This window comes from Drosophila miranda, chromosome 2, assembly GCF_003369915.1.
Source record: "Drosophila miranda strain MSH22 chromosome 2, D.miranda_PacBio2.1, whole genome shotgun sequence".
NCBI classification, from domain to species: Eukaryota; Metazoa; Arthropoda; class Insecta; order Diptera; family Drosophilidae; genus Drosophila; species Drosophila miranda.
In genome coordinates, this window is record NC_046675.1 from 4,909,018 (window position 1) to 4,927,894 (window position 18,877).

Sequence of the window (18,877 nt, forward strand, 5' to 3'; positions counted from 1 at the left end):
GGTTTCACACTGGCGCTTCCATGGAGCGTTTTTTCATCGGAATATTTACGGTATATTCTCAACCACAACCTGCAGTTAGAGCGGTTGTTAGCCGATGTTTTTCAAATGCAACTCTGAAAAATTGTCATTGTCAAAACGTAAACAATGATTGTGACAAAATAAACATAAAAGCAACAACAATCTGTTTTTGACGGATGGTGGACGGCGGATAGCCTATTACCATCAATAGTGGCGCCTCTCGATAGTTTTGAAATGAATGATTTAACACATCGATACTATCGATAGTGCCCCGGATGGTTTGACACCTCTACCTGCAGTTTATTTGGTTATAAATTAACTTTAACCATGGCAAATCCAATGCGAATCAAGGAGGAGACATCCGGCGAAGATCCCGCCAGCACGGAGACCATCGAAATAGCCGATCGGGAGGATGATGTAAGTATTAAGCTGAGATTTCGGCGTTGTAGCCACACATACACACACCCAGCCCACAGGTATGTGGGTTTGTGTGTGTATATGTTTGTATGGCGATGTCTCACTGTGACGCATCTTTAATGCGTTTTACTCGCCCGTCACGCCCCCCGTTCCGGTACGTGCGTCATGCGCCCAGCAGGACATATGTGAATTGGAGCACTTGCGTAAGCTATTTATCGGTGGCCTGGCGCCCTACACCACAGAGGAGGGCCTCAAGGTGTTCTACGGGCAGTGGGGCAAGGTGGTCGATGTGGTGGTGATGCGCGATGCCGCCACAAAGCGTTCGCGTGGTTTCGGCTTTATTACCTACACAAAGTCCGCGATGGTGGACAAAGCACAGGAGAACAGGCCCCATATCATCGACGGCAAGTATGTTGTGCTATTTATACACTTTTGTACTTTGAATGGATACAAAAGATATTGTTTATTGCTTGCAGAACGGTGGAGGCCAAGCGGGCGCTGCCACGCCCGGAGCGTGAGACCCGCGAGACCAACATATCCGTGAAAAAGTTGTTTGTCGGCGGACTGAAGGACAATCATGATGAGGACTGCCTGCGGGAGTACTTCGTGCAGTTTGGAAGAGTGGTTTCCGTCAAGCTGCTCACCGACAAAACCACCGGCAAGCGTCGGGGATTTGCATTTATAGAATTCGATGATTACGATGCTGTGGACAAGGCAATACGTGAGTAGAGAGTGTCTTCGTACTGTATTCCCCTGTACCGTATATTTCTCTGTCAGTTCAAAAGCAACATTCCATTAAGTACGTGCACGTGGATGTCAAGAAATCTATTTATAACTTGGAGAAGAAAGACAAACAGGCCCAGGGCCCGCCGACCAATGGCAGCAAGCCGCCCCAGCAACAGCCACAGCAACCGCCTCAGCCGCACAATGGGAACATGCAGCCGCCCGGCTACCGTCCGCCTGTGCCTCCACAGCAAGCGATGCCTCCGTATCCGCACCAGCCGCCGCCACCAATCAATGCCCCGCCACCCAACTACAACTACTGGGGCCCCGGTCCGCCGCCACCAATGCAGGGATACTATCAGCAGCCACCTCCGCAAATGAACGGCTGGAACGGCTATCCGCAGAATGGCTGGAATGCTCCGCCGCCGCCACCGCCAGGCCCGCAGCAGTGGCACCCCAGTCAATGGGGCTGTCCGCCGCCTGTGCAGCCACCGGCAGGTGCAGGGGGTCCGCCAATGGATCATCATCGCAACGGGCCGCCCCCGCCGGCGCCGGGTAACTGGAACATGCCGCCCAACGCCCCGCCACCCGTACCTGGAGCACCGCTGCCGCAGGGGCCACCGCCACACCTGCAACCGCCTCCGAATTTCGGCAGCGGCTATCAGCAGAGCTACGGTGGGGGTCCTACCAAGCACAACAACATGACTGCGAATCGCATGAACCCCTATGCGACAGCTCCCCCCAACAATTACCGTGAGTGGATGCGCCTGGTGCGGAAGGTGTATGAATGAGTTCATGAATTATTTCGCCCACAGACAACACACAGCCGCCAGCCTCTGGCTACGGGCCGTACAATTCTCCAGCTCCGCCGCCGAATGGAAACGCACCGCCGCCAAAGGGCGTGTCAAACGGTTCGGTGGCCGTTGGAGGCACTGCCAATAGCAAGTATCGCCGCTAGATCGCCGGTAAGTAGAGCGCCCTGCGGCTGCATCCCGTCCCTCCCCGCCATTTAGCTGTCGTTTAATTAATAAGAAAACCCCCCCCAGATACGTCTTGCCGCCCCATATGTATATGTTTAAAAATGTTTAACGTATGAACTAATGTGTACAATTCTTTTTGATTTAGATGCCTTTTTGTGCGCACTTTGTGCAGCAAAAGAAAGATTCAAGGTACTCTTAAGATAGCAACACACACACTCGCTTAGAGTTAACAGAAAAAACAGAAAGCACACATAAACACTGAAAAACAGGACACTTAACGCATTGTCTCTCTATCTATCATAGGACGACTTACTGCGATTTTTACTCTACACTTAAGCTATACCATTGATAATTTAACTATCGATCTAAGCCACAGACTATATGTATAAATATTTTCTAGAACAATGTTTTCGGGAGGTCCAAAGGTCCTTTAACCATTTTTTGTTGCATACATCTGAATGCATGTATGCAACCCCATTTAGAGTGGGGAGGGAATATGCCGATCCATGCCGCATTTTGGAAAACATTTATCTAAAATCGAATCGAATCGGATGGATGGATTACCAGTGCTCTCTATATTACCAAACCTCCCAATCTCTGTAATTTTTCGAAACCAAGCGTCCGTGCAGCGCGCGTTTGCTTGCAAAAAATATTAACTAAGGATTGACAAATGAAAGCAATAAATCAATTAGCAATTAGATACAAATTACGCAGCTTTAGCCTGAGCTTATTGGCCATAATTCGTATAGCTAGATAATAGAGCCTTTGTATTACCTAACAAAAAAAAAACAAACAAACAAACGCAAAAAAAGATACGTCCAGAAATAACATAAACGTAAACAACAAGAGAAAAAAGAATAAGTAAATCAAATCAAATCAAACGCTGAGCTGGCGGGCGTAGCACGGGTGTGTGGCCTTAACCTATCGATGTACACACGAGTTGATATCAAAACTATTGTCAATTTTTATAGAGCAACAAGATTATATACACCATACGACTACTATTGCTATACAAGACAACACCAAACATGATTCTATAATGCTGTAAAAAGGTTTCTCCACACCAAATGTCATTGAACTACCCGCTCATTCCGCCGATTGACTGGATTAACACGTTATGATGGCAGATAACCTTCCTTTGAGTAAAGAAGGAAGTTCCTTAAGTAAATTAGAATGCCTAGAACTTGCCAAAACCCATTCATTTCATCGAGAATATAACATTCAATCCTATTTTCCCCATTGGAAACTAATTCATTCAGTCTAGTTTTACCATTTATTACCAGAAAGGTATTGCATTATCATAATCCAGTCAATCAGTAGAATTACGATAATACGCGCATGTTTCTTTATTATTTTTAAAGCTTTTGGGCAGAATTCCTTTGTTTTTGTTTGACAAAAGATGAGAATACAAATAATTATACACAGAAATTATATATATATCTATATATGTATAGTATGTATTTATATTTGAGTACGAACCACGACACACGGAACTCTAAGTTAAGTTTAGATCCACAGTTTAACTAGATGTACGAATTCTCTCTTTCTACAATATTATTACTATATTATACTATATGTATATGTATGCTTACGTTCTGTAGCTCACGCCAAAGGCTTTGAATTTGATCTATGAATTATATATTAAATATACGATTAATTATGTATTGAGAATAAGTCAAAAAAAAAATATGCGGAGGCTCAGTCCACAAGTCCACTTTGCCAGCTTCATTTAGAGCCACTCCTCTACTCTCTACATTTACGAATACAAAACACACTAATCACTTAACCGAAAATATATGAAAATTCGTATTTATTTTAAATAAATAAAACCTGAAAAACCAACACTATGTATCTGTATCTAAACATTTATTTTGAGCTACTATCCGGCTGTAAGTCTCTCTCTCTGTTTTTCCCGCTCTCTCTGTCGATACCGCCAAAGAAGTGAATGCCAGTCTAAGTAGTAATACTATCATAAAGATTTAGTTAATTTTTAATGCAATTCTAGGTACGCAAACGTTAACGCAAGACCATACACAATTTTCGAATTAATTTTAAACATATTTACCATGAATTCTAAGCCCTAAAACGCTTGAGACAAGCTTCTTGTTGTAGCCTTAAGGTAAGTTAGCGAAGAGGCAACCACACACCAGGTGTACTCGTACTTCAGATCGTAACAATATCAGTATAGCCTTGTCTATAAGTGCGCTTAAGTACCTTGCTTTACAACTAGCGAATCGAATCTTTAATCAGACTTTCTAAAACAAACCAAAATATTTCTTTTCCAAAACAAAACAAAAACAACGAAAACCTGAGCCAATTCTGGAGAGATCAAGGACCAAGGACTGGCAGCTACACTGAAGGTAAGTTGTAGATTATTTACTGAAATTTTGTATGAATAAAACGTATAAATAATAAAGAAAAAACTATGAACAATTGAATATCTTTTGTGTTTTCTCTCCGAGCGAACATGTTGCAAGGCAGCACGTTTGAGGCGACGGCTCCAGAAGTGTTGCATGTGCTCCAATCTTTTCAGCGGCTGTGCGGGCGATCCATAATCATTTCATAGCTTTTTCAGGCCAACCATTCATTCGCCATCTATCCCCCAACGCGAAAGGAATTACACTTGAGCAACACATAACATAATATATAGTGAGTACATGTATTAAAGAACGCAGTGAATAATACGGTCTGAGAGGTTTCAAAGTTCATTGGATCGTTTCGGATTACGGTAGTCTCGGCTTTGGTTTGTTCTCAAGTTTCTGTTGAAGTTCAATGTTCAGCCATATTGGCGAATCAATTGATGGTTAATTAAACTCAATTTTTGGGGAAATTTGCCAATCAATTTCGAGTCAAGTCGGTGTTTGGTGGTCGGGTCGATGTGTTGCAAGGTTAAGAGTACCCCTTGGAAGTGCAATCATCATCATCGCTGGCAGGCAGCCTATGCAGTTCCGCGAATTAATCCAAATTGTTTTGTTTGAGGAGAGACGGCTAAAGGCGGGGAAGAAGAATCATTTGTCTACATTTCATCAGCCTTCCAGCATAAACATCTCTGGGGCCGCATCACGTCATTGTTGCTAGTTTTTTTTTGTTATAATTAAACTGCAGCCCGACACACATGCACATACATCTATGGAATGCATTTCGGCATCCAACTCTTGGGGATATTCCTGGAAATCACTGCAGTTGTCTGTTTGTACATATTCTTTTCGTTTTTTGTGGCGCATTATTTCTCTGAGATAGAGATTTTCGCTTGGCTATGAAAAAGCGACGATTAAGCAAATCTCAGTCGCCCGAAAACGGAAGCAGCCGATCCTGATAAGCAGCGGCTGTGCGATGACTGGGGCCAAGTCGGGCCTTGCGATAATCATAAGTTGTCGTTGAGCAATCCACAAGCCATTTAGTGCTCGGGGACACTTGAATTAGGGCGACATCTTGAGCTGATTATAATGGATCTATGGAAATATGGTTTCGTTTCTAACATTAAGGTCAGTTTTAATCAGGGACAGTGCTATCATACCCTACCTACATGGAAACATTTATAGTAGATGCCTCAAAAACACACATGTATTCCATTTAGAGATGACTTCATAAACAAGATTTTTTTTTGAAAAGCTTTTTGCCATGTGTTCGACATGCTTTATGGACAATTTTCTTGAGGCTGCAGTTTATACAGAAATGTTTGAAGAGTGCAAGGGAAATGGCAGCGGAAACGTGGAAGAAATATAACACATTTAGAAGGAGATTTCTTAAATTTATCGCGGAAACCAGTTGATTCCGATTTGTTCACAGTTTTACCTATGTATATTCATTTACTTATCAACTATTCTAATGTGTAGCTTCCTCTAACTTCTCAAATGAAATGGAATTCTGAAATTTCCACCAAAGTTCTTATTGGATTACTTTTTCATATCCACTATTTCTGCGGGTACCACCCCAAACTATAATAAGACATTTTCCTTCCCCTGTCTTCCATGAGAACAATGTGTTTGCATTGTTTTCATTTGTGTTTTTGCACAGATCCATAAATTCACTTTCCAGATAGATCGACAATTCTTTCCGTCTGCATCTGCAACTGTACGAAAACGTACTCGTTTGACCTCTTGAACTCTGGGGCGCAATTTCGCCGCCGTCTTCAATTGTCTTTGATGGGAAAAAGGCACCGCTAATGCCGATGCATCAGCGGTGCTTCCGACATGAGTGAAGGCTTGTAAACCAACCCTTAAGGGTAGGGGTAGGTTACAGCCAAAGATCGTTACGTTCCTTGAGCAGTACAGTTACGTTTTGCGATGGCAGGAGGCGTAAAACCTTTTGAAAATAAACCGCTCTTTACTCTAAAGATCTTCTAGAAGATGCGTTCCATCTGGCTGTTGCTCGGATTGGCGCTGTTGGCCTTGTCGCAGGTCCAAGCCGCCGAGGAGGATCTGGATCTCTCAGATCTGGACCTGTCCGATATGGATGAGAACGAAGAGGAGTTCCTGCGCCTGCTGGAGGAGAAGGCCAAGGTGGGATCATGATCAAAGAGACATCTCCGGAATTGATATTCAAACATTTTGAAACTCGTTCACAGATCAAGGATGTGGAGCGTGAGAATGAGATTGCCAACCAATTGGCCGCCGTTCAGCACAACCTCCTCAATCCCGTCGTGGAGGTGGATCTGTGCGAGACCATGCCCTGCGGTGCCGGCCGCATCTGCCAGTTGACCAACGAGAAGCCCGAGTGCGTGTGCATTCCCGACTGCCCCGAGGAGGTGGACACGCGTCGCCACGTCTGCACCAACACCAACGAGACCTGGCCCTCGGATTGTTCCGTCTATCAGCAGCGCTGCTGGTGCGACATCCAGCACGAAGGCTGCCGCAATCCGGACAACGCTCACATGCACATCGACTACTATGGCGCCTGCCACGAGCCCCGCATCTGCGACGGCGAGGATCTGAAGGAATTCCCACGCCGCATGCGCGACTGGCTGTTCAACGTGATGCGGGATCTGGCCGAGCGCGACGAACTGACCGAGCACTACATGCAAATGGAGCTGGAGGCGGAGACCAACAACTCCCGGCGCTGGTCCAATGCTGCCGTTTGGAAGTGGTGCGATCTGGATGGTGACACCGATCGTTCCGTATCCCGCCACGAGCTGTTCCCCATCCGAGCGCCGCTGGTGAGCCTCGAGCATTGCATTGCCCCGTTCCTGGAGAGCTGCGACTCGAACAACGATCATCGCATCACCCTGATCGAGTGGGGCGCCTGCCTGGAGCTGGATGCCGATGACCTCATGGAGCGCTGCGACGACGTCCAGAAGGCACAGCCGCATCTCTTGGGCTAGAGAAACGCCCGCCGCTTATGCTTATATGTTTAACAATCCTATTTTTCAACACATTTTTCGTGCACAAAGTTTATTGCAACAATTTGTAAAATGTCTCTAATAAATTGTTTTGGGGAAATAACAGGATTTGAGTTTTTATTATAATTTTTATTAAATTTATTCGTGTAATTACTCGGCGCTTATACTTATCTATGCTTTACTTTCCGCTTTCATCTGTTATATAATCCTCGATCGCTCATTGCATTTCTTTTATCCTTTCACATTTTTGTTTAAGATTATACAAAATAATGCGTGCGCGTATATATTTTATGGATGTGTGATTTGGGTGCTTGAGGGGTTTTGTTGTGTGTGTGTGTGTTGGCCTGGGGGCGGATATCTATAATTACATATAATTATGCTTTCTTTTGTGTGTGGGTAAAAATGCGTTGCCGTCGCACAGAAATTATTAAAATTACATGTTTTTCCTCGTCGGTAAGTTTGGATCTCTCTACACGGTTCTTCGGAATTTAATCTTAAAACATCGTATTTTTTAAAAAAGAGGGTGTCAAATGTGGGTTTGGCAGTTAGTAGGCCTGCGACAGGATCACATTGCCCTTTCGCTGTGGATCCTGGACGGTGTCCTCTTTCTTGCCGATAAGCGACTTGTGAATATGGGGAATGACACCGCCGCCGGCGATGGTTGCCTTGATCAGACTGTCCAGCTCCTCGTCTCCGCGAATGGCGAGCTGTAAGTGGCGCGGTGTGATACGTTTCACTTTCAGATCTTTCGATGCATTTCCTGCCAATTCCAGAACCTAAAATCCAAGGAAAGCACACAAGTCTCAAATTAGTCACCCGTTAACATAGGAATACCCTGTAACAGCACAGCCATCTGTTAAGCATTTACATCTATATATATGCATTTGTACAGAGAGATAGTACCGCTATGGATGCTCTCAGAAAAAGAAAAGAGGCGGGAAAAATCAAAAAATCAAACTTACCTCAGCAGTCAAATATTCCAATATGGCAGCAGAGTAGACGGCAGCGGTGGCACCAACGCGTCCATGGGATGTAGTACGACTTTTCAGATGACGATGGATACGGCCAACGGGGAACTATATGCAAAACAGAAAACCCACAAATCAATTACTAGGTTGTTTATGTTTTGCTACCCTCAAAACAAACCCACACACACACACACACGGCAAAGCACACACCCTGTATGTGGTGGTGAATTATGCTCACCGAGGTGAGAACACAAAAAGGCGCCAAAATGTACAGCAGACAACAACAAATATAAGGGAAATTACTCACCTGAAGACCAGCGCGCGCTGAGCGGGAAACTGCCTTCGCCTTTGCTTTGCCCGAATCCTTGCCTGCTTTGCCACCAGCCTGTCGAATACGAGAACAAAACACACACACAATTAGTTAAACACACCGAAAGAAGCCAGCAGCAGGAATACGCGTAGCGTACAAGATGGAGTCGGCCGCTGGGCGAAGTGTGAGGTTAAACACGATGAGATTGTCGCCGCCGCCACCGCAAAGTACAACAAAAGTGGACATTTCTCGAAACTAAACGATTTAGGGAGATGTTTTCAATTTTCGCGCTACGTGGGCATCAATATTTGATTTGCTGGGCCCCCTGGCCGCTCGGCGGGGCACGCGCAATAAAGTACAGAATGTAGCTGCCGCTAAAATTTCTGCCATTAATTACCATTTTATTTCAATCGATTTTTCGCTCTCGTGGGGAAATGTAATCTGCTCAAAGGCACTTTGGTTATTCGCGCGTTTTGGAATGATTATTAAAACCGAATTGAAGCGCGCAGCAATTGCTTTTAACGTGATTTCCTTTTCGTGAATTTCTTCGACGCGTCCACACTTTTTATGAAAAAAGACGCCGTCAGCAGTGTGACCGAGTTGTCGATATATGCACTCGGAAATATACCGAAATATACCTTGAAGACAAGGTACATTGCTTGTCAAAACACGGCGGGGTGAGGTTTGTACGAAGCTTGAATGGTATTTGGCTGTTTTTGCCTGTTGTCCATACCCTCTTTTTATAGCCCATTCGAATCACTCATTTTTTCGTTGCACGTATGAGCAGGTGAGACCCTCTAAAACTCAGAAATATACCGTCAATATATCGATGAAAAACGCACTAAGCCCACTTAAACCCTTTTATTTACACAGAAGAATAGCTTGAGTTAAACTGCGGAAATTAATACTATTAGTAATAATAATAATTATATTGTAGATTCAGCCTGTCCTTTATTTTTGTCTACCTGGAGATTCGTGGAGAGTATTAAAATACCCACTGGTCGACAAAGGGCTAATCGTTATCGGTCCACGATCAGAAATCATATTCCATGATTTTTATTTTCTTTTGAACATTACTAGCTGGCTAGAACTTCTAGCTCTGAACACATAATTTTATCCAATTGGATAACAACAAGATATGCAAATTTTAATTACTTCTTTTGATTTGATTGTGTCTAAAATAAGGTTTAAAAAGAAAAGGTAAAAAAACGCTTTTCGGCTATCGATACTATCGACTGGATACGAAGGTGCGCGCCAAAGTATATGTATAAAAATAGATTGATGAAAAAAAATGCTGACAGGCTTTTACAGCTCTAATCACCATTTTTTAAATTCTTAAAACCTAACTTAATAATAAGTAAAGCGACAATGACAGTCGATTAAATTTAAGCAAAATATTTATTCTTCATCCGGAGAAATATTTTAAAATTATTTATGCTTTTGTTGATCATTTTTTGGGTTTTACCCTCCAGGTGTGAAATTGGTACCGAACAATATGTTGCAAGCATTCGCGGCCACATTGCGCCGTGCTACTTTCTTTGAGCACCCATAGGCCGTAATCTTCTGGTTGTCAACGATCACACCGATACGTTGGAGCTCGACGTCCTTGTCATAATGAAAATACTTAATTCCAGGGCGCATCTAAAAAGGAAACAAGAAGAACAATTGGTCACGTGTATTCGAATTTTACTACATTCTCTGATTTGAGTGAACCTACAATTTGGAGCAATGAGGCCGGGTGCATGGTCTGCCAGTTTGGTGGCAATTCGGCACGGCCTCGTGGATTCTTCTGTTCCTTGGGGACGATGGAAACTGCTGCTTTGGTGTCCTCCTGCTGCGGCTGTGCTTTTGCCAATGGATGCTGTTCGTCCCGAAAGTAACCGTTGCGCTTCCACTTTCTGAATAATTTATACATTGCATACGATGCCAAATTGAGCTTTAGGAAATCGTCTTCGCTTTCAGTGTCGCTTCCATTGCTGTCCATGGATTCTGCGACATGGTTGGTCGATGGTTGGTTTTCCTCATCATTGGTCTTCGGTTTGCGTGGTGTTGCCCTCATTTTTGCAATGGCATAATCACGCAATGCAGCCTCACAGGCCAATTTCTTGGCCGCCATCTTGGAGAACGCCGTTTTCTGGTACTGGTTCGAGTTGACCGTGACTATGGCAGTGTAGCTGCCATTAGGATTGCTATTGATGGTAAAATCACTTATTTTAATGCCCTTATCCTTATTGAGCTCGTTGAGAACGATCAGGGCATTTTTCGGTTTCATCGACTTGCGTAGATGGCGAAGTAAGCGCTGCTTCTTATCGCGAGTGCGTTTCAATGACTTCGTGCGCTTCACGAAGAGTTCTGCCGCGTTGACCAACGATTCGTCGTCGCAAGTTATTGACGGTGCATCTTTGGCTGCTGGCTTTGGAGTCGGAGTCATTTTTCAAATAAAATTATTATAACTCGCGCGTTTGGGTTATTGTCAGATACGATTTTGTATTTCTGGAAAATAATATCGATAAGCCGGAAATTTTCACCGATTTTTTATTTCGTTTCGCACCGCTCGCGAATATTGTATACGTGAATGGTGAATGGTGTATGGCAATTCTCCCCTTCGCGCTATTTGTGGCGGTATTTTGAGCAGAAAAAAAACTCGTGCATTTATTTAGAGTCTACACAGAATCCAAACGCGGCACACATAATGCCTCGCGCCGTGAAACCCAAGACAGCTGCCGGCCCATCGCCGGCCAAAAAAACCGCACCCGCCAAGAAGGCCAAGGGAAAACTATATGCCATGCCGGAGAAGCTGAAGGAGGGCACTGTTTTACAAGACCGGGCCAAGGGGAAATGGTGCATTGGTCCGTCGATTGGCATTGGCGGCTTTGGCGAGATATATGCGGCCGCCCGCGCCGGTGAGAAGAACTACGACGCTGTGGTGAAATGCGTGAGTACCAATCAACAAGAATCCAAAGAGCCTTTGTTCTCGAACTCTGTCTTGCAGGAGCCTCACGGCAATGGGCCCCTGTTCGTGGAGATGCATTTCTACTTGCGCAATGCCAAGCAAGATGACATTAAGCAGTTCAAGCAGCAGCGGGGCATCAAGACCCTGGGCATGCCGTACATCCTGGCCAATGGCTCAGCGGATGTCAACGGTCAGAAGCATCGCTTCATTGTGATGCCGCGCTACGGCAGCGATATATCAAAGTTCTTCAAGGAGAACGACAAGCGACTGCCGGAGGGCACGGTCTATCGCCTGGCCCTACAGATGCTGGATGTCTACCAGTTTATGCACAGTACTGGCTATGTTCATGCAGATCTGAAGGCGGCAAACATCCTGTTGGGCCAGGGCAAGGCTGGTGCGGCCCAGGCCTACCTTGTGGACTTTGGCCTGGCCTCACACTTTGTGACCGGCGAGTTTAAGCCGGATCCCAAGAAAATGCACAACGGCACAATCGAGTACACATCGCGCGACGCCCATTTGGGTGTGCCCACCAGACGCGCGGACTTGGAGATTCTCGGCTACAACATAATCGAATGGCTGGGCGTGGAACTGCCCTGGGTCACACAGAAGCTGCTGGCGGTGCCACTCAAAGTACAGAAGGCCAAAGAAGCCTTCATGGAGGATGTCGAGGCTGCACTAAAGGCTCTTTTCCCCAAGGGAGTGCCGGTTCCCCTGGGGGAATACATGAAGTATGTGGCCAAACTGAAGCACAATGAGGAGCCGGACTACGACAAGTGTCGCAATTGGTTCTCGGCGGCTCTCAAGCAAATGAAGATCCCAAACACCGGCGACTTGGACTTTAAGATAAAGCCCCAAAGCAGCAGGAAGAACAACCACAGTCCGCCAGGAATCAGCAAGGCAACAGCCACAGCTGCAGCTGCACCCAAAAGGGCCAAGAAGGTTGCCTCCACAGCAGCAGCCGCAGTTCCAGGACGCCAGCAGTAACTGTGCGCAAGTACAGACGCTAGAGAGGCACCTCCTCCAGCAGCCGCAGTCCCAGGACGCCAGCAGTAACTGTGCGCAAGTACAGACGCTAGAGAGGCACCTCTTTGTTTTTTGAAATTAATACTATTAGTAATAATAATAATTATATTGTAGATTCAGCCTGTCCTTTATTTTTGTCTACCTGGAGAGTATAAAATACCCACTGGTCTGATCGGTCCACGATCAGAAATCATATTCCTTGATTTTTATTTTCTTTTGAACATTACTAGCTGGCTAGAACTTCTAGCTCTGAACACATAATTTTATCCAATTGGATAACAACAAGATATGCAAATTTTAATTACTTCTTTTGATTTGATTGTGTCTAAAATAAGGTTTAAAAAGAAAAGGTCAAAAAACGCTTTTCGGCTATCGATACTATCGACTGGATACGAAGGTGCGCGCCAAAGTATATGTTTAAAAATAGATTGATGAAAAAAAATGCTGACAGGCTTTTACAGCTCTAATCACCATTTTTTAAATTCTTAAAACCTAACTAAATAATAAGTAAAGCGACAATGACAGTCGATTAAATTTAAGCAAAATATTTATTCTTCATCCGGAGAAATATTTTAAAATTATTTATGCTTTTGTTGATCATTTTTTGGGTTTTACCCTCCAGGTGTGAAATTGGTACCGAACAATATGTTGCAAGCATTCGCGGCCACATTGCGCCGTGCTACTTTCTTTGAGCACCCATAGGCCGTAATCTTCTGGTTGTCAACGATCACACCGATACGTTGGAGCTCGACGTCCTTGTCATAATGAAAATACTTAATTCCAGGGCGCATCTAAAAAGGAAACAAGAAGAACAATTGGTCACGTGTATTCGAATTTTACTACATTCTCTGATTTGAGTGAACCTACAATTTGGAGCAATGAGGCCGGGTGCATGGTCTGCCAGTTTGGTGGCAATTCGGCACGGCCTCGTGGATTCTTCTGTTCCTTGGGGACGATGGAAACTGCTGCTTTGGTGTCCTCCTGCTGCGGCTGTGCTTTTGCCAATGGATGCTGTTCGTCCCGAAAGTAACCGTTGCGCTTCCACTTTCTGAATAATTTATACATTGCATACGATGCCAAATTGAGCTTTAGGAAATCGTCTTCGCTTTCAGTGTCGCTTTCATTGCTGTCCATGGATTCTGCGACATGGTTGGTCGATGGTTGGTTTTCCTCATCATTGGTCTTCGGTTTGCGTGGTCTTGCCTTCATTTTTGCATCGTCTTTGCTTTCAGTGTCGCTTCCATCGTTGTCCATGGGTTCTGCGACATGGTTGGTCGATGGTTGGTTTTCCTCATCATTGGTCTTCGGTTTGCGTGGTGTTGCCTTCATTTTTGCAATGGCATAATCACGCAATGCTGCCTCACAGGCCAATTTCTTGGCCGCCATCTTGGAGAACGCCGTTTTCTGGTACTGGTTCGAGTTGACCGTGACTATGGCAGTGTAGCTGCCATTAGGATTGCTATTGATGGTAAAATCACTTATTTTAATGCCCTTATCCTTATTGAGCTCGTTGAGAACGATCAGGGCATTTTTCGGTTTCATCGACTTGCGTAGATGGCGAAGTAAGCGCTGCTTCTTATCGCGAGTGCGTTTCAATGACTTCGTGCGCTTCAGGAAGAGTTCTGCCGCGTTGACCAACGATTCGTCGTCGCAAGTTATTGACGGTGCATCTTTGGCTGCTGGCTTTGGAGTCGGAGTCATTTTTCAAATAAAATTATTATAACTCGCGCGTTTGGGTTATTGTCAGATACGATTTTGTATTTCTGGAAAATAATATCGATAAGCCGGAAATTTTCACCGATTTTTTATTTCGTTTCGCACCGTTCGCGAAAATTGTATACGTGAATTCTCCCTAGTGATGTAAATTTGAATGAAAACATCGATGTCGATGTCCATCGATGTTGTCAAAATCAAACATCGATGTTGGATTGATACATCGGATTTATTCTTCGATGCATCGATGTATGACCGCGAAATCAGGATCTGAAGACACGGCGACAGCCTCTGATGATTGCGATGGGAAAATTAGTGACAGGCAGTTGTGGTTGTTTCTGATACTGAGTTTTATTGAACAAATGGATCTCCTTATATAGCTAGCAGTGGTACTCTTATTGTATAGGAAGGAACGCACAGGCTCCATGTGAGTGTATTTTTAGATAGGGTGCAATTACTCTGTGCGGGGGTTACATTTCAGTGCATTTACTTAGGTACTTGGCAGCAATAAAGTAAATAGTTTATTGCTTCATCCTTTTTGGTGGGTTCGAGTTTACAAGTGCAATTGTCTATTCTTAGTTTCTAATGTAATTTTCGTGTCGTCATATTCATTGACATGAAGTGACATGGACAATTCTATTTATGAGTATTTGTGTATGAGATTGTACTGTATATTCTGTAATATTAATAAGGTATATGTCTGTGACTGAACAGTACTCTTCATACCTTCCCAAACACACAACGGGTTGCCTTCGAATGATGTTAACGGCGTTCGCAGTTTCATATTTAAACAAATGTATACCATCTATAGTAAATTTGATTCATTTTAAGTCAAATATGTTTACTTACTTTGGCATTGCTGTGTTGATGCTTACAGAAGACAAATACGCAATGATTTGAAATTAAACGATCGATGTTTTGCAAAACATCGATGCATCGCTCAACATCGGTACCAGCAAAAACACCGGAAAACATCGGTAAACATCGGCAAAAAACATCGATGCTCGATGCATCGATGTGTTTTTACATCACTAATTCTCCCCTTCGCGCTATTTGTGGCGGCATTTTGAGCAGAAAAAACTCCTGCATTTATTTAGAGTACACAGAATCCAAACGCGGCACACATAATGCCTCGCGCCGTGAAACCCAAGACAGCTGCCGGCCCATCGCCGGCCAAAAAAACCGCACCCGCCAAGAAGGCCAAGGGAAAACTATATGCCATGCCGGAGAAGCTGAAGGAGGGCACTGTTTTACAAGACCTGGCCAAGGGGAAATGGTGCATTGGTCCGTCGATTGGCATTGGCGGCTTTGGCGAGATATATGCGGCCGCCCGCGCCGGTGAGAAGAACTACGACGCTGTGGTGAAATGCGTGAGTACCAATCAACAAGAATCCAAAGAGCCTTTGTTCTCGAACTCTGTCTTGCAGGAGCCTCACGGCAATGGGCCCCTGTTCGTGGAGATGCATTTCTACTTGCGCAATGCCAAGCAAGATGACATTAAGCAGTTCAAGCAGCAGCGGGGCATCAAGACCCTGGGCATGCCGTACATCCTGGCCAATGGCTCAGCGGATGTCAACGGTCAGAAGCATCGCTTCATTGTGATGCCGCGCTACGGCAGCGATATATCAAAGTTCTTCAAGGAGAACGACAAGCGACTGCCGGAGGGCACGGTCTATCGCCTGGCCCTACAGATGCTGGATGTCTACCAGTTTATGCACAGTACTGGCTATGTTCATGCAGATCTGAAGGCGGCAAACATCCTGTTGGGCCAGGGCAAGGCTGGTGCGGCCCAGGCCTACCTTGTGGACTTTGGCCTGGCCTCACACTTTGTGACCGGCGAGTTTAAGCCGGATCCCAAGAAAATGCACAACGGCACAATCGAGTACACATCGCGCGACGCCCATTTGGGTGTGCCCACCAGACGCGCGGACTTGGAGATTCTCGGCTACAACATAATCGAATGGCTGGGCGTGGAACTGCCCTGGGTCACACAGAAGCTGCTGGCGGTGCCACTCAAAGTACAGAAGGCCAAAGAAGCCTTCATGGAGGATGTCGAGGCTGCACTAAAGGCTCTTTTCCCCAAGGGAGTGCCGGTTCCCCTGGGGGAATACATGAAGTATGTGGCCAAACTGAAGCACAATGAGGAGCCGGACTACGACAAGTGTCGCAATTGGTTCTCGGCGGCTCTCAAGCAAATGAAGATCCCAAACACCGGCGACTTGGACTTTAAGATAAAGCCCCAAAGCAGCAGCAACAACAACCACAGTCCGCCAGGAATCAGCAAGGCAACAGCCACAGCTGCAGCTGCACCCAAAAGGGCCAAGAAGGTTGCCTCCCCTGACATAATTTCCGACAGCGAGGAAGAGGAGGAGGCTCCACGCAGGAAGCCACAGGCCAAAGCTTCGCCAGCGCCTCGCAGGAACGCCAAAGTCACGCCGACTATCTCGCCCCGTAAACGGATCGCTGCTCCCTCGCCAGCAGAGACCAGTCCCACACAAAAGCGAGTTAAGACTGAGCCGAATGGTACACCCAAACCTCGCGCCACTCCCAGAGCAGCAGCGAGCCCCAGGGCTCGGGTCTCTCCCAGATCTGCAGCTAGTCCCAAAGCCCGGACCCCAAGCGCAGCCAGTGCCAGCTTCAGTCCAGCGCTCTCCCTGCGCGCAAAGCACGGCAAGACAGTCGTCAACGATGACCTGACGCCCAAACCGCGCTCCAACAAGACTTACGAATTCAACTTTGAGTTGGACGTCAGCATGGACGCCAATGTCATTGTGAATGTGAAGCGCAAGAAGAAGGCCGGGGCCAAGGACCAGCCCACTGGCGAAGGCGACGTGAAAACCCCTTCGTCAGGGAGCCTGGCTTCCTCCAAGGAGGATACGCCCGTGACCCGTGTGAATCTGCGGAAGGTGAATGGGGAGGGGGTCCCCGGTTCGCCGCTAGCCGCCGCTGCCTCCTCCTCCAGCAGCAGCAGCCGCAGTCCCAGGACGCCAGCAGTAACTGTGCGCAAGTACAGACGCTAGAGAGGCACCACCTCCAGCAGCCGCAGTCCCAGGACGCCAGCAGTAACTGTGCGCAAGTACAGACGCTAGAGAGGCACCTCCTCCAGCAGCCGCAGTCCCAGGACGACAGCAGTAACTGTGCGCAAGTACAGACGCTAGAGAGGCACCTCTTTGTTTTTTGAATATTTCCATACGAATACTTATACTTAAACCTTGAATAAAAGTGCAGATGCATTGAATATTTTCCCAGAATTTGGGTATAAATTTATTACTTAAGAAATCCGTTCTATTCTATATCTAAATGAATGCGTATTGAGGACTATTGAATGGCAGTCAGCATTCAATAGTAATAGTTTCGTCATTGCTTCGATCTTCGTTTGCTGCCGCCGCCGCTGCTGCTGCTGCTTTCGTGGTGCTTCGAGGAGCTGCTCTTGCTCGAACTGGATTTGGTATTCGAGCTGCTCCGACGCGATGTAGATGAGGAAGGGCCAGCGCTATGCTTCTCCACACCACTGATGGCAGTCAATGAGGGAGCCACCGACTTGCTGGCACGCTCCTCTTTGTGCGACTTGGAGGAGGACGATGATGACGACTTGTGGCCTTGTTTGCTGCTGCTGCTGCTGCTCGCATTGGTAGAGCTGCTCGGCTCTGGCCTGTAGAAGGGTGAGGATGAGTTGGAGGATGTCGAGGATCGTGAGGATGCGCCCGATGCGGTTTTGCTCGTCTTGCTGGCGGCCAGCGGCATGGGATCGTCGGCGATAAAGATTGTTGGCGGGAGTGTCGCCGCCGCCGCCGCCGCTGCAGTGGCCACGGACCGACTGCTTGTAGGTTTGTTGCAACAGGTATCGCACTGCCAGGTCTGCTCTTGATCGTCGGCCGCCTCTTCTTTGGTGATGGGCGGTTTGTGGCACTCCTGATGGTACATGGCCCCGCATTTGGAACACTCAACAAGCCGATTGGTGGCCGTGAACATCATCTCGCCGCAGACACAGCAATTCAAATCGCCAAAGTCGCCGGTGTCGCCTGTGTTTACAATGCCCGCCGCACTGAGGCACTCGTCCGAATCGATAATGGTGTCCACAGAGTCCGAGGGATCCTTGTCCGGCGAGTTGGTCAGATTGATGATCTCATCCGTGTTGATGGGCTGCGGTGGGGTGGGCGCACGCCCTGGAAAGCTCATCTCATCGTCGATCATGCGCTGGGTCATGTTTTGCGTGACACTCTTCTCCGGGCCGTACCTCGCCCTCAGCGCTTCGTCCAGCAACAGGCGGAGTTCGGATGCAGACGTGGAATTGCTGGAATGCAGCAGTTTGATGGCCTTCTTCAGCACAGGATCGACTTCCTGGGGCACCGCAACAGCCGCGGCAATATTGGCAGCCATCGCAAGTGATCAAAAGTGATTTTTAAATTACAATTTAATAATTCGAAAAATTCT

At 46.3% G+C, this 18,877-nt stretch overlaps 8 protein-coding genes across 12 annotated transcripts; 4 read left to right on the forward strand and 4 right to left on the reverse strand.

Moving 5' to 3' along the window:
* The first annotated feature begins 157 nt into the window (after positions 1 to 157).
* LOC108156319 (ribonucleoprotein RB97D) lies at positions 158 to 3,985 on the forward strand. 4 transcript variants are annotated; one of them, XM_017287710.2, is made up of 6 exons: positions 158 to 435; positions 611 to 843; positions 912 to 1,156; positions 1,213 to 1,911; positions 1,974 to 2,123; positions 2,205 to 3,985. In XM_017287710.2, the coding sequence occupies exons 1-5, from the start codon at positions 346 to 348 to the stop codon at positions 2,114 to 2,116; spliced, it is 1,410 nt and encodes a 469-aa protein (XP_017143199.1). In that variant the 5' UTR covers positions 158 to 345; the 3' UTR covers positions 2,117 to 2,123; positions 2,205 to 3,985. The 4 variants fall into 4 exon arrangements, with proteins under 4 accessions (XP_017143199.1, XP_033245398.1, XP_033245399.1 ...); XM_017287708.2 differs by having other exon boundaries at positions 159 to 435; positions 2,284 to 3,985; XM_033389507.1 differs by having other exon boundaries at positions 1,974 to 3,985.
* Positions 3,986 to 4,685: 700 nt separating this feature from the next.
* Positions 4,686 to 7,583, forward strand: LOC108156320 (SPARC). Its single transcript, XM_017287712.2, has 3 exons — positions 4,686 to 4,787; positions 6,476 to 6,640; positions 6,706 to 7,583. Exons 2-3 carry the CDS (start codon positions 6,488 to 6,490, stop codon positions 7,456 to 7,458), a joined length of 906 nt encoding a protein of 301 aa, XP_017143201.1. The 5' UTR covers positions 4,686 to 4,787; positions 6,476 to 6,487; the 3' UTR covers positions 7,459 to 7,583.
* Positions 7,584 to 7,602: 19 nt separating this feature from the next.
* Positions 7,603 to 9,344, reverse strand: LOC108156321 (histone H2A.v). Of its 2 annotated transcripts, XR_001775098.2 has the most exons (5): positions 9,152 to 9,344; positions 8,752 to 8,829; positions 8,439 to 8,552; positions 7,914 to 8,252; positions 7,603 to 7,834 (listed from the first exon to the last, which is right to left on the reverse strand). XR_001775098.2 is itself a non-coding variant. In XM_017287713.2 (4 exons), the coding sequence occupies exons 1-4, from the start codon at positions 9,152 to 9,154 to the stop codon at positions 8,022 to 8,024; spliced, it is 426 nt and encodes a 141-aa protein (XP_017143202.1). In that variant the 5' UTR covers positions 9,155 to 9,344; the 3' UTR covers positions 7,624 to 8,021. The 2 variants fall into 2 exon arrangements, 1 of the variants encoding a protein (XP_017143202.1); XM_017287713.2 differs by having other exon boundaries at positions 7,624 to 8,252.
* Positions 9,345 to 10,133: 789 nt separating this feature from the next.
* Positions 10,134 to 11,206, reverse strand: LOC117187249. The gene is made up of 2 exons (XM_033389510.1): positions 10,472 to 11,206; positions 10,134 to 10,395 (listed from the first exon to the last, which is right to left on the reverse strand). Exons 1-2 carry the CDS (start codon positions 11,183 to 11,185, stop codon positions 10,216 to 10,218), a joined length of 894 nt encoding a protein of 297 aa, XP_033245401.1. The 5' UTR covers positions 11,186 to 11,206; the 3' UTR covers positions 10,134 to 10,215.
* A 99-nt stretch (positions 11,207 to 11,305) lies between these two features.
* LOC117187248 (nucleosomal histone kinase 1-like) lies at positions 11,306 to 12,787 on the forward strand. The gene is made up of 2 exons (XM_033389509.1): positions 11,306 to 11,689; positions 11,747 to 12,787. The coding sequence occupies exons 1-2, from the start codon at positions 11,330 to 11,332 to the stop codon at positions 12,689 to 12,691; spliced, it is 1,305 nt and encodes a 434-aa protein (XP_033245400.1). The 5' UTR covers positions 11,306 to 11,329; the 3' UTR covers positions 12,692 to 12,787.
* Positions 12,788 to 13,259: 472 nt separating this feature from the next.
* On the reverse strand, positions 13,260 to 15,331 carry LOC108155904. Its single transcript, XM_017287048.2, has 2 exons — positions 13,598 to 15,331; positions 13,260 to 13,521 (listed from the first exon to the last, which is right to left on the reverse strand). The coding sequence occupies exons 1-2, from the start codon at positions 14,429 to 14,431 to the stop codon at positions 13,342 to 13,344; spliced, it is 1,014 nt and encodes a 337-aa protein (XP_017142537.2). The 5' UTR covers positions 14,432 to 15,331; the 3' UTR covers positions 13,260 to 13,341.
* Positions 15,332 to 15,482: 151 nt separating this feature from the next.
* Positions 15,483 to 17,694, forward strand: LOC108155902 (nucleosomal histone kinase 1). Its single transcript, XM_033389506.1, has 2 exons — positions 15,483 to 15,813; positions 15,871 to 17,694. Exons 1-2 carry the CDS (start codon positions 15,571 to 15,573, stop codon positions 17,461 to 17,463), a joined length of 1,836 nt encoding a protein of 611 aa, XP_033245397.1. The 5' UTR covers positions 15,483 to 15,570; the 3' UTR covers positions 17,464 to 17,694.
* On the reverse strand, positions 17,677 to 18,854 carry LOC108155903 (integrator complex subunit 12). The gene has a single exon (XM_017287047.2). It carries the CDS (start codon positions 18,821 to 18,823, stop codon positions 17,801 to 17,803), a length of 1,023 nt encoding a protein of 340 aa, XP_017142536.1. The 5' UTR covers positions 18,824 to 18,854; the 3' UTR covers positions 17,677 to 17,800.
* Between the last annotated feature and the right edge of the window lie 23 nt (positions 18,855 to 18,877).

Bases quoted from the DNA above. Each gene is read 5' to 3' on its own strand.
- LOC117187249 (XM_033389510.1), bottom strand. From the start codon at position 11,185: ATGACTCCGACTCCAAAGCCAGCAGCCAAAGATGCACCGTCAATAACT. The intron at 10,396-10,471 runs GTAGGTTCACTC...TTTCCTTTTTAG, and splicing joins CGGCCTCATTGCTCCAAATT to ATGCGCCCTGGAATTAAGTA.
- LOC108155903 (XM_017287047.2), bottom strand. From the start codon at position 18,823: ATGGCTGCCAATATTGCCGCGGCTGTTGCGGTGCCCCAGGAAGTCGAT.
- LOC108156321 (XM_017287713.2), bottom strand. The intron at 8,553-8,751 runs GTGAGTAATTTC...TTTTGCATATAG, and splicing joins CAGCGCGCGCTGGTCTTCAG to TTCCCCGTTGGCCGTATCCA. The intron at 8,253-8,438 runs GTAAGTTTGATT...CTTGGATTTTAG, and splicing joins TGGAATATTTGACTGCTGAG to GTTCTGGAATTGGCAGGAAA.
- LOC108155902 (XM_033389506.1), top strand. From the start codon at position 15,571: ATGCCTCGCGCCGTGAAACCCAAGACAGCTGCCGGCCCATCGCCGGCC. The intron at 15,814-15,870 runs GTGAGTACCAAT...TCTGTCTTGCAG, and splicing joins ACGACGCTGTGGTGAAATGC to GAGCCTCACGGCAATGGGCC.
- LOC108156320 (XM_017287712.2), top strand. From the start codon at position 6,488: ATGCGTTCCATCTGGCTGTTGCTCGGATTGGCGCTGTTGGCCTTGTCG. The intron at 6,641-6,705 runs GTGGGATCATGA...ACTCGTTCACAG, and splicing joins TGCTGGAGGAGAAGGCCAAG to ATCAAGGATGTGGAGCGTGA.
- LOC108155904 (XM_017287048.2), bottom strand. From the start codon at position 14,431: ATGACTCCGACTCCAAAGCCAGCAGCCAAAGATGCACCGTCAATAACT. The intron at 13,522-13,597 runs GTAGGTTCACTC...TTTCCTTTTTAG, and splicing joins CGGCCTCATTGCTCCAAATT to ATGCGCCCTGGAATTAAGTA.
- LOC117187248 (XM_033389509.1), top strand. From the start codon at position 11,330: ATGGTGAATGGTGTATGGCAATTCTCCCCTTCGCGCTATTTGTGGCGG. The intron at 11,690-11,746 runs GTGAGTACCAAT...TCTGTCTTGCAG, and splicing joins ACGACGCTGTGGTGAAATGC to GAGCCTCACGGCAATGGGCC.
- LOC108156319 (XM_033389507.1), top strand. From the start codon at position 346: ATGGCAAATCCAATGCGAATCAAGGAGGAGACATCCGGCGAAGATCCC. The intron at 436-610 runs GTAAGTATTAAG...TCATGCGCCCAG, and splicing joins TAGCCGATCGGGAGGATGAT to CAGGACATATGTGAATTGGA. The intron at 1,912-1,973 runs GTGAGTGGATGC...TTTCGCCCACAG, and splicing joins AGCTCCCCCCAACAATTACC to ACAACACACAGCCGCCAGCC.